This window comes from Carcharhinus amblyrhynchos, chromosome 10 (genome assembly GCF_965287045.1).
Source record: "Carcharhinus amblyrhynchos chromosome 10, sCarAmb.v2.hapA, whole genome shotgun sequence".
Classification (NCBI taxonomy): Eukaryota; Metazoa; Chordata; class Chondrichthyes; order Carcharhiniformes; family Carcharhinidae; genus Carcharhinus; species Carcharhinus amblyrhynchos.
Genome location: NC_137333.1, coordinates 105,236,969 through 105,252,775, shown reverse-complemented (window position 1 = coordinate 105,252,775; position 15,807 = coordinate 105,236,969). Strand labels below are relative to the sequence as shown.

The following is a 15,807-nucleotide window of genomic DNA, read 5'->3' as shown; positions in this document are numbered from 1 at the left end:
GATTTACAAGGATGTTGCCAGGACTCAAGGCACCGCGTTATCAGAAATTGGACAGGCTGGGACTTTGGAGCGTAGGAGACTGAGGGATGACCTTATAGAGCAGTGTAAGATCATGTCGGGCATGGATAGGGTGAATGCATTCAGTCTTTTCCTCAAGGTTGGGGAATGGAGAACTAGAGGGCATAGGTTTAAGAGGGGAAAGAATTAATGCGAACCCAAGGAGCAACGTTTTTATAGAGGGTGGAATGTATGTGAAATGAGCTGCCGGAAGAAGTGGTTGAGGTAGGGACATTGATAGCATTTAAAAAGCATTTGGACAGATACAGGGATAGGAAAGGTTTAAAGGGATATGGGTCAAATGCAGGCAAATGGGGTTAGCTTAGATGGGTTTTTTAGCCAGCATGGACCAGTTCGGGCCAAAGGGCTTGTCTCCGTGCTATACATTTTACGATTCTAAGAACTGTTAGTGTTGTTTGCACATGAAGTAAAGTAAGAAGGAAGATTCTTTTCTTACGATGAACTGAATGAATTGAAAACATAACTACAAGACTTGGGGGCAATCTTTAAAATTAGAACCAGGCCTTTCAGGAATGGCATGGGGAAGGACGTCTTCACACAAAGTGGAGGGGAAATGTGGATGTCTTTCTCCCACAATAAGCTGCTTAGGCCGGTGGGGGGGGGGGGGGGGGGGGGGGGGGGGGGGGGTGTGTGTGTGTGTGTGTGTGTGTGTGTGTGTGTGTCCAAAAGACAATGTCCAAACTAACGCTGATGGATTTTCATTAGGTTAATGATAGAATGAGATAGAAGCTATTCGTCATCTCACTGAATGGCTGGGTGGGATTGAGGGGCTGAATGGCCTCCTCCTGTTCCTGTCTTCGTTCAGTGTTTGTCTGCAAGCGCTGGAGCTGCTGGAATAGTTCTAACATGGCCTCCAATGCGACGACATGATTCAATATTGCGAGCCGTGGATTCGAGAGCAATTCCTTACCGGCCTCCAGCAGCAACTGGATTGTCTGGAAGTCGTCAACCAATACTGCGTAATGCAGAGCTGTGCAGCCACGGAAACTTGCCCGTGTGTTCAACCGGTTACTAAATTCATCTTCTCTAGTTACCAGCACTGCGGGTCAGAAAATATTACAAACATTAATATAAATATACCTCAGTGTGTACTCTAACAATCGGCATGGAGAAATCCTGAGCACAATATCCAGATAGTCAGTGCTGAGGGAGCGCCGCACTGTCAGAGGGTCAGTGCTGAGGGAGCGCCGCACTGTCAGAGGGTCAGTGCTGAGGGAGCGCCGCACTGTCAGAGGGTCAGTGCTGAGGGAGCGCCGCACTGTCAGAGGGTCAGTGCTGAGGGAGCGCCGCACTGTCAGAGGGTCAGTGCTGAGGGAGCGCCGCACTGTCAGAGGGTCAGTGCTGAGGGAGCGCCGCACTGTCAGAGGGTCAGTGCTGAGGGAGCGCCGCACTGTCAGAGGGTCAGTGCTGAGGGAGCGCCGCACTGTCAGAGGGTCAGTGCTGAGGGAGCGCCGCACTGTCAGAGGGTCAGTGCTGAGGGAGCGCCGCACTGTCAGAGGGTCAGTGCTGAGGGAGCGCCGCACTGTCAGAGGGTCAGTGCTGAGGGAGCGCCGCACTGTCAGAGGGTCAGTGCTGAGGGAGCGCCGCACTGTCAGAGGGTCAGTGCTGAGGGAGCGCCGCACTGTCAGAGGGTCAGTGCTGAGGGAGCGCCGCACTGTCAGAGGGTCAGTGCTGAGGGAGCGCCGCACTGTCAGAGGGTCAGTGCTGAGGGAGCGCCGCACTGTCAGAGGGTCAGTGCTGAGGGAGCGCCGCACTGTCAGAGGGTCAGTGCTGAGGGAGCGCCGCACTGTCAGAGGGTCAGTGCTGAGGGAGCGCCGCACTGTCAGAGGGTCAGTGCTGAGGGAGCGCCGCACTGTCAGAGGGTCAGTGCTGAGGGAGCGCCGCACTGTCAGAGGGTCAGTGCTGAGGGAGCGCCGCACTGTCAGAGGGTCAGTGCTGAGGGAGCGCCGCACTGTCAGAGGGTCAGTGCTGAGGGAGCGCCGCACTGTCAGAGCTGTCCAAGGTGCTGTAAAGTGGATAAACTGAAGCAAGAACAGAGCTCAGTATCTGATATTCCTCTTCCGGGGCAGGTATTGTGTGTCTGATGAAGGGTCATCCAGACTCGAAACGTTGGCTCTACTCTCTCTCCACAGATGCTGTCAGACCTGCTGAGGCTTTCCAGCGTTTTCTGTTTTTGTTTCAGATTCCAGCATCTGCAGTATTTTGCCTTTATCTTAAAGCAAAATGAAGTCCTGCCTGTCATTTATGATTGACAAATTGATCCCTCAGACCACTGCATGAAGGAAGTAGCTGTGCTGAAAATGCCGCAACCTGAAGCACTAAAACCATTTGGGAGCTCGCTGTGCCCATAATGTTTCCTAAATTCTAAAACCCAAGACACTTCAGTGGCACACAGGGATGCCCTGAAGTTATCAAAGGTGCTACAGAAATGCAGTCTCTCTGTTCCATTCTCTGTCTTTCCTCCATGCAGCATCTCAGCTGCTCCATGTAACCTAATTCTTCCAGCCCTTGCAGCATCTGAGGATGTCTGGATGCACTGGAAGGGGTGCAGAGGAGATTCACCAGGATGTACCTGGGATGGAACATTTAAGTTATAATGTTATAATTTAAGTTATAATGGACTTAGGTTGTTTTCATTGAAGCAGAGAAGTCTGATGGATGACCTTTAAAATTGTACCCGCCTCTACTACTATCTCTGGCAACTTGTTCCCGACACTCCCAACTCTGTGTGTGAAAAAAATTGCCTCTCTGGGCACTTTTGTATCTCTCCCCTCTCACCTTAAACCTGTGCCCTCTAGTTTTAGACTCTCCTACTATTGGGAAAAGGTATTGACTATCTAGCTCATCTATGCCCCTCATTATTTTATAGACCTCCATAAGATCATCCTTAAGCGTCCTACGCTCCAGAGAAAAGAGTCCAGGTCTATCCAGCCTCTCCTTATAACTCAAATCATCAAGTCCTGGTAGCATCTGTAAGGAGAGAAAAGAGCTGACATTTTGAGTACAGATGACCCTGGGTCAAAGCCCATGTGGGGTTAGGGGACAGGGGCGGAATGGAATTGTTGTTGGTACAGACTCGATGGGCTGTATGGCCTCCTTCTGCACTGTAGGTACCAAAAAGGAGGGCACTTTTCAGAAGATCATAGAATCCCATCGTGCAGAAGGAGGCCATTTGGCCCATCAAATCTGCACTGACCCACCCAGGCCCTATCCTCATGTATTTACCGTAGCTAAACCCCCTGACACTAAGGGGCATTCACCTAACCTGCACATCTTTGGACTGTGGGAGGAAACCGGAGTATTCGGAGCAAACTCCACGCAGACAGTGACCAAAGCCGGGAATCGAACTTGGATCCCTGGTGCTGCGAGACAGCAGTGCTAACCACTGTGCCACCATGCCGCCCCTCGTTTTGGCTTTGGGTGAAGAGAGGTGATGCAACCTTCCCAAGGTTTCGCTGGGCCATCTTTCTACATAGGCCAAGGGTTCCAGTCTTTGCGTTTTTGCCTTTAAGCTCTTCGTTGTGAGGAATAACACCCAGGAACTGACAGCTGGATACCATAGCTGCAAAATACAGGTTTGATCTGCACCCGCACGTGGGTGTGCTGAGTAGGGCTGTATATGTGTGTGTGTGCGTGTATGCGCGTGCATGTGCCAATATATCCGCATGTTTTGTTTTAAAAATTGTTTGCCGGGCGGAGACCCCTTTTATTTCAGATGTGGAAAGTGTAACGAACAGCAGTTGCCACGGAAGATGAATATCAGATACTAGCAACCTCCGCTATAAAAAGATTAAACCGTTATTGTTGTTTTCCCCCATGGTTCGACGTGACAGAGCAGTCATCATTTGTAAAAAATGTCTGTGCATGAGATAACTACAGAAAACTCAATAAAGTGTCAGCCAAAGACTGCTGCACTATCCATCACCGGGGCTGGCTGGAAAATTTCACCTCTTTGTCTCTGCAGGCACTGAAACAGATGCTGGTAATATTTCCGTAACATTTGTACATTAAAACACAAAACAAAAGCAGTGAAAGAGAGCGGGAGATGGATAGATGGAGATCGAGAGCGCAGGCAGTGGAGGAGACAGAAATAAATAATACAATGGTAAACACAAATAAAATAACACTTCTCAGATTTCATTTGCTTATTGAAAGCAGATATGGGAAAAGAAATGATGGTTTTCAGGTGGCTCAAAGTTATTGGATTTGAAACCAGCTTTTTTTTCTAAAAAAACCAGAAACTGGGATGAGCTTCCACTTGAATGAAAGACTCCCACAGGAATGAACAACCCCTCCTTTGCTCCATCGTTTTGTACTGAACCTCATTACATCCATCACTTTGGAATAAGGAACTTGGAGGTGCCAAGCTGGAAAATTTGGCAGCCATTTTGCACATGGCAGGATCCCACAAAGGAGGGTCACTGTTAATCTGGTTATTTAGCATTTGTTTGGAGTGATTAATGTGGAGACTACAATCTCCTGTCAGTTACTTCCAGTCTGTGCTGAGATAGCTCATCTCAATTAGATGCAACAGTTACAGTCATAGGCTTGGGTTTAGCAGGATTATGGTTGGTTTGGATGGGGTAGCTAAATCAACCAGACCTCCCAATCTTTGGCAGTGCCCAGTGGGTACCGAGGGAAGACAGGGCCATCTTAATTGGATTTCCCAGAACTCCCAGTGTTGTGGCATCCCTCCTCCACTGGGAAACACCATGGCTCCGAATGTCCTTCACGGAGGAAATCTGCCATCCTCACCCGGTCTGGCCTACATGTGACTCCAGATCCACAGCAATGCGGTTGACTCTCAACTGCCCTCTGAAATGGCCGAGCAACACACTCAGTTCAAAGGGCAACTAGGGATGGGCAGTAAATGCTGGCCAGCCAGCGACACCCATGTCCCACAAAATGAATAAAAAGAATTTCCTGCAATAAGGCTTCTTATCGTCATCCTTCAGCTCAAAGGGACTCTGTGATACGCCATTCGGCCCTTCGAGCCTGCCCCGTAACTCATTATGATGATAGCAGATCGTCCAACTCAGTAGGCTGTTCCCACCTTCCACCCATATCCTTTGATCTCTAAACGTTTTATCTAACTCCATTTTAAAAATGTACAATGTTTTGGCCTCAATTACTTTCTGTGGTAGAGAATCCCACAGGCTCACCGCTCTCTGGGTGAAGAAATTCCTCCTCCTTTCGGTCCTAAAGGGGCGGCACGAGTGGTTAGCACTGCTGCCTGACAGCGCCAGGGACCTGGGTTCAATTCTGGCCTTGGGTCACTGTCTGTGTGGAGTTTGCACGTCCACCCCGTGTCTGCGTGGGTTTCCTCCGGGTGCTCCGGTTTCTTCCCACAGTCCAAAGATGTGCGGATGAGGCGGATTGGCTAAATGCCCCTTAGTGTCCCAAGACGTGCAGGTTAGGGGGATTGGTGGGGTAAGTATGTGGGGTTATGGGGATAAGATGGGGGAGAGGGCCTGGATCAGATGCTGTCAGAGAGTCGATGCAGACTTGATGGGCCAAATAGCCACCTTCTGCACTGTCGGGATTCTATTCCATGATTCTAAAACAGTAAGCCCGTATCCTCAGACTGTGACCCCTGGACAAACCCGCCCTCAGGAACATTCTTTCTGCATCTACGCCGTTTAGTCCTGTTAGAATTTAAAGTAAGGCTTATGTTAACACTGCGATGAAGTTACTGAGAAATTCCCCTAGTCGCCACACTCCGGCACCTGTTCAGGTCAAGACTTCCCCCCCCCACCATCATTCCAAACTGCAGACATCTTCCATCACATTGCAGATGATGGAGAGCTGGCTGATTGGGTGGTAACTGCCTGGGTTGGATTTGTCCTGCTTTTTGTCAACAAAATGTACCCTGGCAATTCTGTGGGGAGAAGGTGGAGGAAAGGCACTGGGTGAACTGCTCATTTGGAGAGCTGGCACGGATATGATCAGCTGAATGGCCTCTTTCTGCACTGTAACAATTTTGTGACAGCACAGCACTCCCTCAGTACTGAGCTGGATTTAATTGTCAAGCCTGTGGGGTGGGTCTGAAGCAGTGGGGTCACTGAGATGTGACTCATACATTTAAGCTAACACTCAACATCATCACAGCACTGGAGAGAATTCCACGCTTCTCAGCATCCAGCAGGTGAAATTTTTTTTTGACTGTTTTGAAATCTTGGAACAAGAAACAATAAAAATTTGCATTGATGTTGTGCCTTCAATATAATTTGACAGAGCCACATAAGGAGACATTAGGGCCAGTGACTAAACGCTGGGTCAAAGAGGTGGGTTTTAAGCAGGGTCTTAAAGGGGAGATGGGGAGATGTTCATAAGCTTGGCATTAAGGGCTTAGAATCCCTACAGGGCAGAAAGAGGCCATTCGGCCCATCGAGTCTGTACTGACCACAATCCCACCCAGGTCTTATCCTCATAACCCCACGTTTTTACCCTGCTAATGATTAGTAGGTTTGCGGATGACACAAAGGTTGGTGGATTTGTGGATAGCGATGAGGACCATCAGAAGATACAGTGGGATATAAATCAGTTGGAGAGTTGGATGAAGAGATGGCAGATGGAGTTTAATCCGGACAAATGTGAGGTGATGCATTTTGGAAGGTCTAATACAGATAGGAACTGTACAGTAAATGGCAGGACCCTTAAGAGTATTGGTAGGCAGAGGGATCTGGGTGTACAGGTACACAGGTCACTGAAAGTGGCAATGTAGGTGGAGAAGGTAGTCAAGAAGGCACACGGCATGCTTGCCTTCATCAGCTGGGCACTGAGTTTAAAAATTGGCAAGTCATGTTGCAGCTTGATAGGACCTTAATGAGGCTGCACTTGGAATATAGTGTTCAATTCTGGTCGCCACACTACCAGAAGGATGTGGAGGCTTTGGAGAGGGTAGAGAAAAGATTTACCAGAATGTTGCCTGGTATGGAGGACATTAGCTATGAGGAGAGGTTGGAGAGACTTGGTTTGTTCTCACAGGAATGATGGAGGTTGAGGGGAGACCTAATATAAGTCTACAAGGTTATGAGAGGCGTGGACAGAGTGGATAGTCAGAAGCGTTTTCCCAGGGTGGAAGAGTCAATTACTAGGGTGCTCAGGTTTAAGATGTGAGGGGCAAGGTTTAAAGGAGATGTACGAGGCAGATGTTTTTTCAGAGTAATGGGTGCCTGAAACCTGTTGCTGGGGGAGGTAGTGGAAGCGGATATGGTAGTGACTTTTAAGTGGCTTCTTGACAAGTACGTGAATAGGCTGGGAATAGAGGGATACCATCCCTGGAAAGGTAGGGGGTTTTGGTTCAGTTGGGCAGCATGGTTGGTGCAGGCTTGGAGGGCCGAAGGGCCTGTTCCTGTGCTGTAATTTTCTTTGTTCTTTGTAATCCCCTGCTGCTAAGGGGCAACTTAGCACGGCCAATTAACCGAACTTACACATCTTTGGACTGTAGAAGGAAACCAGAGCACCCGGAGGAAACCCACGCAGACACGGGGAGAACGTGCAAACTCCACACAGACAGTGACCCGAGCCCGGAATTGAACCCGGGTCCCTGGCACAATGGGGCTGCAGTGTTAACTGCTGCGCCACTGCGCTAGCTTGGATTCTGGTGGTTGTAGACAGGCCACCAAAGGCGAAGCGATTAAAATCGGGGATGGTTGAGAGACTAGAATTAGAGGAGTGCAGAGATCTGGGAGAGTTGTATGGCTGGAGGAGGTTGCAGAGACCATGGAGAGATTTGAAAGCAAGGATGAGAATTTTAAAATCGTGGTGCTCCCAGACTGGGAGACAATGTAGATCAGCAAGTACATTGGTGATAGGGGAACAGGATTTGGTACATGTTAGGATACAAGCAGTCTGACTTTGCTGCGTAGTGCAGGGTAATGTATACCTTCCAGAGAATGGATGCGCTTCTCCCTCGACATCTCATACACATTACTGAATGCATCTCCGAGGTTGGGGTCCGCACCAGCTGCTAAGAGGACCTTCACCACACTGAGAATAAAACAAACAGACATTGGTCAGCAACAACATGCATTTATATAGCAGCTTTCACACCCAGAGTATCAAACCGCGGCACCAAGACACAGAAGCAAATTTGAGCATAGGTGAGTAAAGAGGTAAGTGTCTTCAGGAGGAGACAGTAAGAAGTCTCACACCACCAGGTTAAAGTCCAATGGGTTTATTTGGAATCACGAGCTTTCAGAGTGCTGCTCCTTCATCAGGTGAGTGCTTAGGGGAGCAGGCTCAGGGCTCACCTGATGAAGGATGGCGGAACCATAAAAATCATCAACGCTCAAGTGGCCAGATTTGGAGGAACGCAGAGGGTTGTAGGGGTGGGGCAGATTAGAGAGAGAGAGAGAGAAGGGGAGGGGGAAGGGCAAGGGCATGGAGGGATCTGAAAACACGGATGGGAATTTTTAAATTGAGGTGTGCCAGGGTGGGGTCTGTTGGGGGTCAGTGAATCGAGAGGTGATGGATGAACAGCAATGACCACCAGTTGAGATACGTGACAGTAAGGCCTGTGGCCCTGAGCATTTCCACAAGTCAATCTCCAGAACGTGATGTGGGATTGGAGTCACAGGATTAGGTAAGGAGGGTAGGCTTCCTTCCATAAGTCGGTTTCTCACAACAATCTGACGTGTTCTAGCGAGACTGCTTCTTTATTTCCATAATTTCTGAGGCTGAATTTAAATGCTCAAATTGTCATGTGAAAATCCAGAACTCGTGTCAACATAAGACCATAGGAAACTGGAGCACGAATAGGGGAGGTGGTGCCGATGTGGTATGGTTACTGGGCTAGGAATCTGGAGACCTGGGGTCATGTTCTGGGAGCCTGGGTTCGAATCCCGCCAGGGAGGATGGTGAAATTTGAATTCAATTTAAAACAAAACATTATTGATTGTTGTAAAAACCCATCTGGTTCACTAATGTCCTTTCGGGAAGGAAATCAAATATCTTACCTGGTCTGGGCCTACCTGTGACTCCAGAGCCACAGCAATGGCTCTTAACTGTCCTCAGGGACATCTCATGAACCAACGTCCCATAAATACAAGTAGGCCATTCAGCCCCTCTAGCTTCTCTGTTAGTCAGTAAGATCATGGCTGATCTAACTGTGTGTGTGTGTGTGTGTGTGTGTGCGTGCGTGCGTGTGCGTGCGTGTGTGTGCGCGTGCGTGTGTGTGCACGCATGTGTGTGCGTGAATTTCAAAGACGAACAACCCTCTGAAAAATTCTCAGAGACAGAGGGATGGGGCGAAGAGGGAGAAAGAGAGATATGGGGGTAGACAGGGGAGAGAGAGAGAGAGACGGAGGAAAGGGAGAGAGAGAGGTGGGGGGAGAAAGAGAGAGAGAGAAAGAGAGAGACAATAGGAGCTACTAGGAGAGAGAGACAGTGAGAGAGATAGAAAGAGAGAACCAGAGACAGAGAGAGAGAGGAAAATGTGAGAAGGAATGAGAATCAGATACAGAAAGGGTCAGAGGGAGTACAGAGAGCCTGTAGAATACAGATTGTTCCGGTAAAAGTCGAGGGTGTCAGCCTTTCAGACCGTTAAACTTAGGAATGGGAATTGAAACCAGGCTTGCCAGGGAGCTTGGTGCAAGGGGGGGGGGGGAGCAGGGTGGATCTTACCGAGTTCTGAAAATAACAGCAGTAAACGGGGTGGTCATGTGTGGTGAACCAGGGCGATTACTGATCCCCGAGAGGCTCCTTGGACACACACACAAAGGCTAGGCCGCTGGGAAACAGAACGTGCGATGGGTCAATTAAATATGGACGTGGCTTTTCCCTGAGCAGTGGGGCCGCTGGACAGCTAGGTAAACATCCGAGGCATCACATCAAACCGCCAGCAATGGCCTGGATCAGGAACAAGAGCCCAACATCAAATAAACATCTGCTGAAAAGGATGACGAGTGGCTGGTGTGGCTGAATCATGGCCTGGCAAGACTGTCACAAGAAAAGACCTGCATTGCTATAGCGCCCATTACAACCACAGCACATCCAAAAGGGCTTCACAGACATGCTTTTGAAGCAGAGTTTCTGTTGCAAAACAGGAAACTTGGAAGATAATTTGTGCATAGTAAGCTCCCACAAACAGGAGTGGGATAATGATTTGGATCGTATGGCTTTCTTGGCGACATTGACAAAGATCAGATCAGCCTCCGGAGAGGATCCCCAGATCTTTCTTTGAATCTTAACTGGCCCTGTGAAATGGCCAAGTGAAACACTCAGTTCCGGGGCAATTGGAGATGGGTAACAGGTACTGGCCCAGCCAGTAATGCCCACTTCCTGTGACAGGAGAAATAAATAAATCAGGGGTTTTCTAAACCATGATTTGACAGAAGGAGATATTCCAATACACGGTCAAAGGCTTGTCAAACTGCAAGACTCTAAACAGCATTTCAAAGGAGGAAACAGAGAAGTTTAGCATGGAGCGAGACCGATGATGGTGCCATTAAAATAGAGGATGCTCAAGAGGCTGAGATTAGAGGAGTGGGGATACTTCAGAGTGTTGTGGGGCTTGAGGAGATTCCCGAGTTTGGGAATTGCTGGCTTGATATGACTGAGCAGCCACTGCAGAAGGTCCACACTGATAACTCAGGGCCTGGAGTCACATGTAGGTCAGATTTGACGTTCATAGATAGAGCAAGGAGGTTTACAGCATGGAAACAGGCCCTTCGGCCCAACTTGTCCATGCCGCCCTTTTTTAGAAATCCCTATGCTAGGCCCAATTGTCTGTGTTTTGCCCATATCCCAGTGATGAGGACCAGAGGCGGATGATCCAGACCAAATCCCGGAGGCGGGGGCGACCAGAATGTTCCTTAAAGGGACATTCATTAGAGAAGCAGTGGGTGTTTTACTGAATGACAATCTGACAGTTTAACTCAAACCAGCATTTTATTTGACAGTAAACTGAAACTCGCAAATCACCAACCTTAAATTTCCCTGCACCGTTAACCGAGTATCGAGACCACGACAGGGAATGTAACCTGTAGGCATTGTCACTTAGAGGCATCAAGTACTCAAAAATATAACGCAACACCTTATACACTCCCCCCCTCTCTTTTACCAAATATTTGCTGCTGGTTTTCAACATTTTGCAGAGTTTATTTCCGAATTCCAAACTAAAAAACTCAAACACAACTCGTTCCCTTTGTCCACCTGTTCCTCATTTAAGTTTGAAAATAAAACAAATGTATTTGTCAAAGCAGTTACTGCAGAAACTGGGAATGGGCGACCAGAGAAGATCCCGGAGGCGGGGGCGGCCAGGGAAAATCCCGGAGGCGTGGGAGCAACCGGGGAAAATCTGGGAAGGGGGCGTGACTGGGGAAAATCTGGGAAGGGGGCGCGACCGGGGAAAATCCGGGAGACCAGGGAAAATCCGGGAGGTGGGGGGTTGCGACCAGGAGTCAATCCGAGGTCAAACTCGGAATCTCCCACTCAGTCCCTCAGCTCCGAATCTGCTAAATTCCAACAGCCAGCTGCAAGAAAGGACAACAGTCACACTTCACTGCTGCTCATTGTGTCCCTGCTCTCGCTCTCTCCTTTCGGAAAGAAAGGAAAAGACCAAAGGCTGTTTTCTTATCCTCTCGGCCTCCAGACTTTTCTCTCGCTCTGTCCAACTCTCTCTCTCGCTCTCTTGAATCGCAAACAGACTCGCTTGGACTTCAAAGCGACGTGAAGCGGGACGTGTCCCCTCAGCCCAGTGTGTGGCCCATAACCACCAAAGGTGCCCCCCTCCCTCCGACCCCCGCACTCTGCCAAACACCCTCGTCTGCTGAGCTTTTTCACAGGAGCCATCAAAGGCTGATTTTTCTGCGGAAGCAAAGAGCTTCCACACACACACAGAATCTGAGGAGATAGCAACCGAAGAACATCAAAAACTAAATTAAATAACAGAGGGTCAGACACTGCCAGCACTCAGCGGCTGAGTGCACGTGCTTGAACTTTGTCTGTCGAGAGGGGGACACTGCTTCTTTAGTCTCCTGATCTACTGCTGATCTCCTGAACCATCCAAGGCTTTGCTTTATGAACTGGAGGGGGCTGGTTTAGGATTCTCCCATCTCCGGGGTCAGTCGGACCAGAGAGCCAGCTTCCCAGAGCCTCACAATTTGAAATTTTACATCAAAGTGGAAACAGTTACACAATTCCCGCCAACCCCGTCCCCCACCCCCCCCTCGCCAAACCCCCACATCCCTACCCCCCCCTCATCCCCATTCCCCTTTCTCAACTCCACCATCCCCACCTCGCTGGCGGCACAGTGGGTTAGCACTGTTGCCTCACAGCGCCAGGGACCTGGGTTCGATTCCCAGCTTGGGTCACTGTCTGTGCGGAGTCTGCACATTCTCCCCGTGTCTGCGTGGGTTTCCTCCGGGTGCTCCGGTTTCCTCCCACAGTCTGAAAGACGTGCTGGTTCGGCGGATTGGCCATGCTAAATTCTCCCTCAGTGTACCCAAACAGGCTCTGAAGTGTGGTGACTGGGGGATTGTCACAGTAACTTCATTGCAGTGTTAATGTAAGTCTACTGGTGACACTAATAAATAAATTCTAAAACTTTAAGCTCCTCTTGAACTCCCCCATCTGCACCCCTCGAACCCCTCATCTCCACCCTGAAAACTCCCATCTCACTGTCCCCAACGCCCCCCCCATCACCAATCCAATCCCCACCACCTCCCTCGTTCCCAACTCACACCCCAGCCCATAAGCATTGAGAGAATTGGAGGTGAGATGGAGCATACAGGTGGAAACTGAAGCTAAATGTGAAACCATGGGTCTAAACATTGAGAGCAGCCATTAAAAGCATTGTGAGGTGTCTGCAGGTTAGTGGGAGCTAAACTTTATACCACAGGATCCCTACAATGCAGAAAGAGGCTTTCTGCACCGACTCTCTGGTACAGCATCCCATCCAAGCCCACAGCCCTGCCCTATCCCCAGAATCCCACTCAGGGCCCACGGCCTGAACCCAGAGGCTGCAGTAAGGTACTCACAATGGAGGAGAAGTCGAGTACCTTGTCTTTAGTTGACGGAAGCACCTACCTGTGGTTCTTGTTCATAGCTGCGACCATCAGTGGGGTCCAACCCAACTTGTGCCGATATGAAGCAGGGACACCAGCAGACAGCAACCTGCAGGAGACGCCATGTAACAAGATCAGCACAGCAACTCACGCACAACTAAATTACCCTTCCACCCTCCCCCACCATCATCCTTACCTACTGGAAATGTCCCAGATACTGGATTCAGAACGTAGAGAATGTGACTACAGATCCCACTACTGAATGGTACTTTCGGTCCATCCTGTCTCTGCTAGCTCAATGAAAGTAACATCCAATTGGTCCTATCGCTCTGACTCTTTTTCTCATGGCCCCGCTAATTTTTCCCCGCGAGGACTCACCCAATTCCTTTTTGAAAGTTATTGAGTAAATCTGTTCCCACCGCCTTCATTCAGAACGTATCCCAGATCCTAATAACACACAGTGGCACAGTACTTAGCACTGCTGCCTCACAGTGCCAGGAACCCAGGTTCAATTCTGGCCATGGGTCACTGTCTGTGTGGAGTCTGCACGTTCTCCCTGTGTCTGTGTGGGTTTCCTCTGGGTGTTCTGGTTTCCTCCTGCACTCCAAAGATGTGTTGGTTAAATTGATTGGCCATGCTAAATTGCCCCTTAGTGTCAGGTAACAGGTGGGATTACAACAATGGGACTGGGGTAGGATTGTGGTCAGTGCAGAGCTGATGGGCCGAACGGCCCTGGTTCTTTTCATCGTAAATCTGTGTCCTTTGATCATCTTAAGCCACTGGAAACACTTCTTTTTATCCCCTCCAAATACCATGTATTTTGAAAACCAACCTGTATTTGCATTGCACCTTTAATGTAACGAACCATCCCAAATGTGCTGGACAACAGCGTAATTGGATAGAATTCACAAAAGGAGACATTCACACAGGTACCCAAAGCCTGGTCAGAGAGATCAGATTGAAGGAGTATTTTTAAAGGGAGAGAAGGGGCAGAGAGGTTTAGGGAGGGAATCCCAGAGCTTAGGGCTCAGGCAGCTGGAGGCACGGTGGCCAATGATGGAGTAACGGCAATCAGTGGGTGCACAAGAGGCCGGAACTGGAGTTCAGGTATCACAGAGGGAGCATTACACATTAAACGATATAGTGGGAGTGTCAGAGTGAATTAGACTGTACACAGGGGTGTCGTACCCCAGTCATTCTCAGCAATGTCAAATCAGCTGAGGTGGCTGGTTACCTGTGACGGACATAACCTGTCCCAAACCAAAAACAGATGGAACCCATCTGTCCTCTGCTGTGGATTCTGTGTGTTAAGTGATACTGTTACATGGGGGCAGCTACTTGAGTCAAAGATACCCAGAAAGATTTAAAACGTCCCTCCATACATCTGGTGTATCCTATTGTAACACTACAAGCAGGCACATCAATTGACCAGAATGATATGGAGCTTACAGGGTTAACCCCTTCATCCCCAGTACCATTCTGGTGAATCTACATTGCACCCCATCAAAGACTTCCCTCCCCAGGTGGGGTGCCCAGGAATGAACTCAGTTAAAGAACAAAGAACAGCACAGCACAAGAACAGGCCCTTCAGCCCTCCAAGCCTATCCCAATCACGTTGTCCTATCTAGACCAACCGTTTATATCTCCCTGTTCCCTGTCTGTGTGTCTATCCAGATAAGATGTAAATAATTGAGGCCCAAGTACGTACCCATCTGACACTCCACTGATTACAACTTGCCAACTCAAAAATGTCCCATTTACTCCAGGTCTTGCCCAGAGATCTGTGCTGCTGGAATATAACTTCCACCCCTCGGAGATGAAAGGCAATTTCCCACTAGCTCTGACTCCTCCTGACCCCGCTCCCCGTCACCCTCGCTATCCAAGATCAGCCGGGATCTGGAAAGGCCTTGTGGATTCTTTAACTCCAGGAAATGCGGCAGGGCCAGTATATAAGAGGTCATGCTGCGAGATAGGCAGATTGTGGCAAGAGGGACCTGCGCCTAATTGGCAAATGGAATGGAATGGTGGGAGCCACGCAGAAAGACACCTTGTAGCAAGGGGAGGATAGGACCAATGGACCAATGAGCTACAACATCCACACACAGTCAATAGTCCTGCTGATATTTGGTGGTTAGCGCCACAGGGAAGGGTTGGAGGAACCCCATTCTCGATGGCAGGAAAATAGCATTCCAAAATACTAAATGATGACACCATCCCACAGCAGTTAGCAGTCCCATTCCTCATAGCTGAGCACAAAATCTAAGCTGACACTCCCAGTGCCACACTGAGGGAATGCTGCACGGTTGGGGGTGCTGTCTTCCAGAGAAGTCATTCAGCTAAAGACCCTCTTAACTTCTCTGGTAGATGAAGCTCCCACTATTTCCAAGGGCAGAAGGGGGTCCTCCCTGATATCTGGCCAATATTCATCTCCCAGCCAGTGCCACTGGACAATGTTGTTTTTGGGAGCTTGCTGTGCACAACCTTGGCTGCTGCATTTTTACATCACAACAGTGGACACATTGCAAAAATAGTTAGCTGTTTTCTTTTCACTATTTCATGGGGCGTGGGTGCCGTGGGCTGGGCCTGTGCAGCACTGCTGCCTCACAGTGCCAGGGACCCAGGTTCAATTCCAGCCTCGGGTCACTGTCTGTGCGGAGTCTGCACGTTCTCCCCGCGTCTGCGTGTTTTCTCTCTGGGTGCTCCGATTTTGTCCCACAGT

The 15,807-nt window shown here is 49.4% G+C and overlaps 1 protein-coding gene across 1 annotated transcript in view; it reads right to left on the bottom strand.

Annotated features, from left to right (window-relative positions):
* The window catches only part of clpb (ClpB family mitochondrial disaggregase), a 107,795-nt gene that overhangs the window by 75,943 nt on the left and 16,045 nt on the right, over positions 1–15,807 (bottom strand). The window contains exons 3-5 of the mRNA XM_080197713.1: positions 13,111–13,197; positions 7,967–8,070; positions 989–1,117 (exon numbers count right to left, since the gene is read on the bottom strand). Of these exons, the coding sequence (XP_080053839.1) occupies positions 989–1,117; positions 7,967–8,070; positions 13,111–13,197 (320 nt within the window). The remainder of the gene's footprint in view (positions 1–988; positions 1,118–7,966; positions 8,071–13,110; positions 13,198–15,807) is intronic.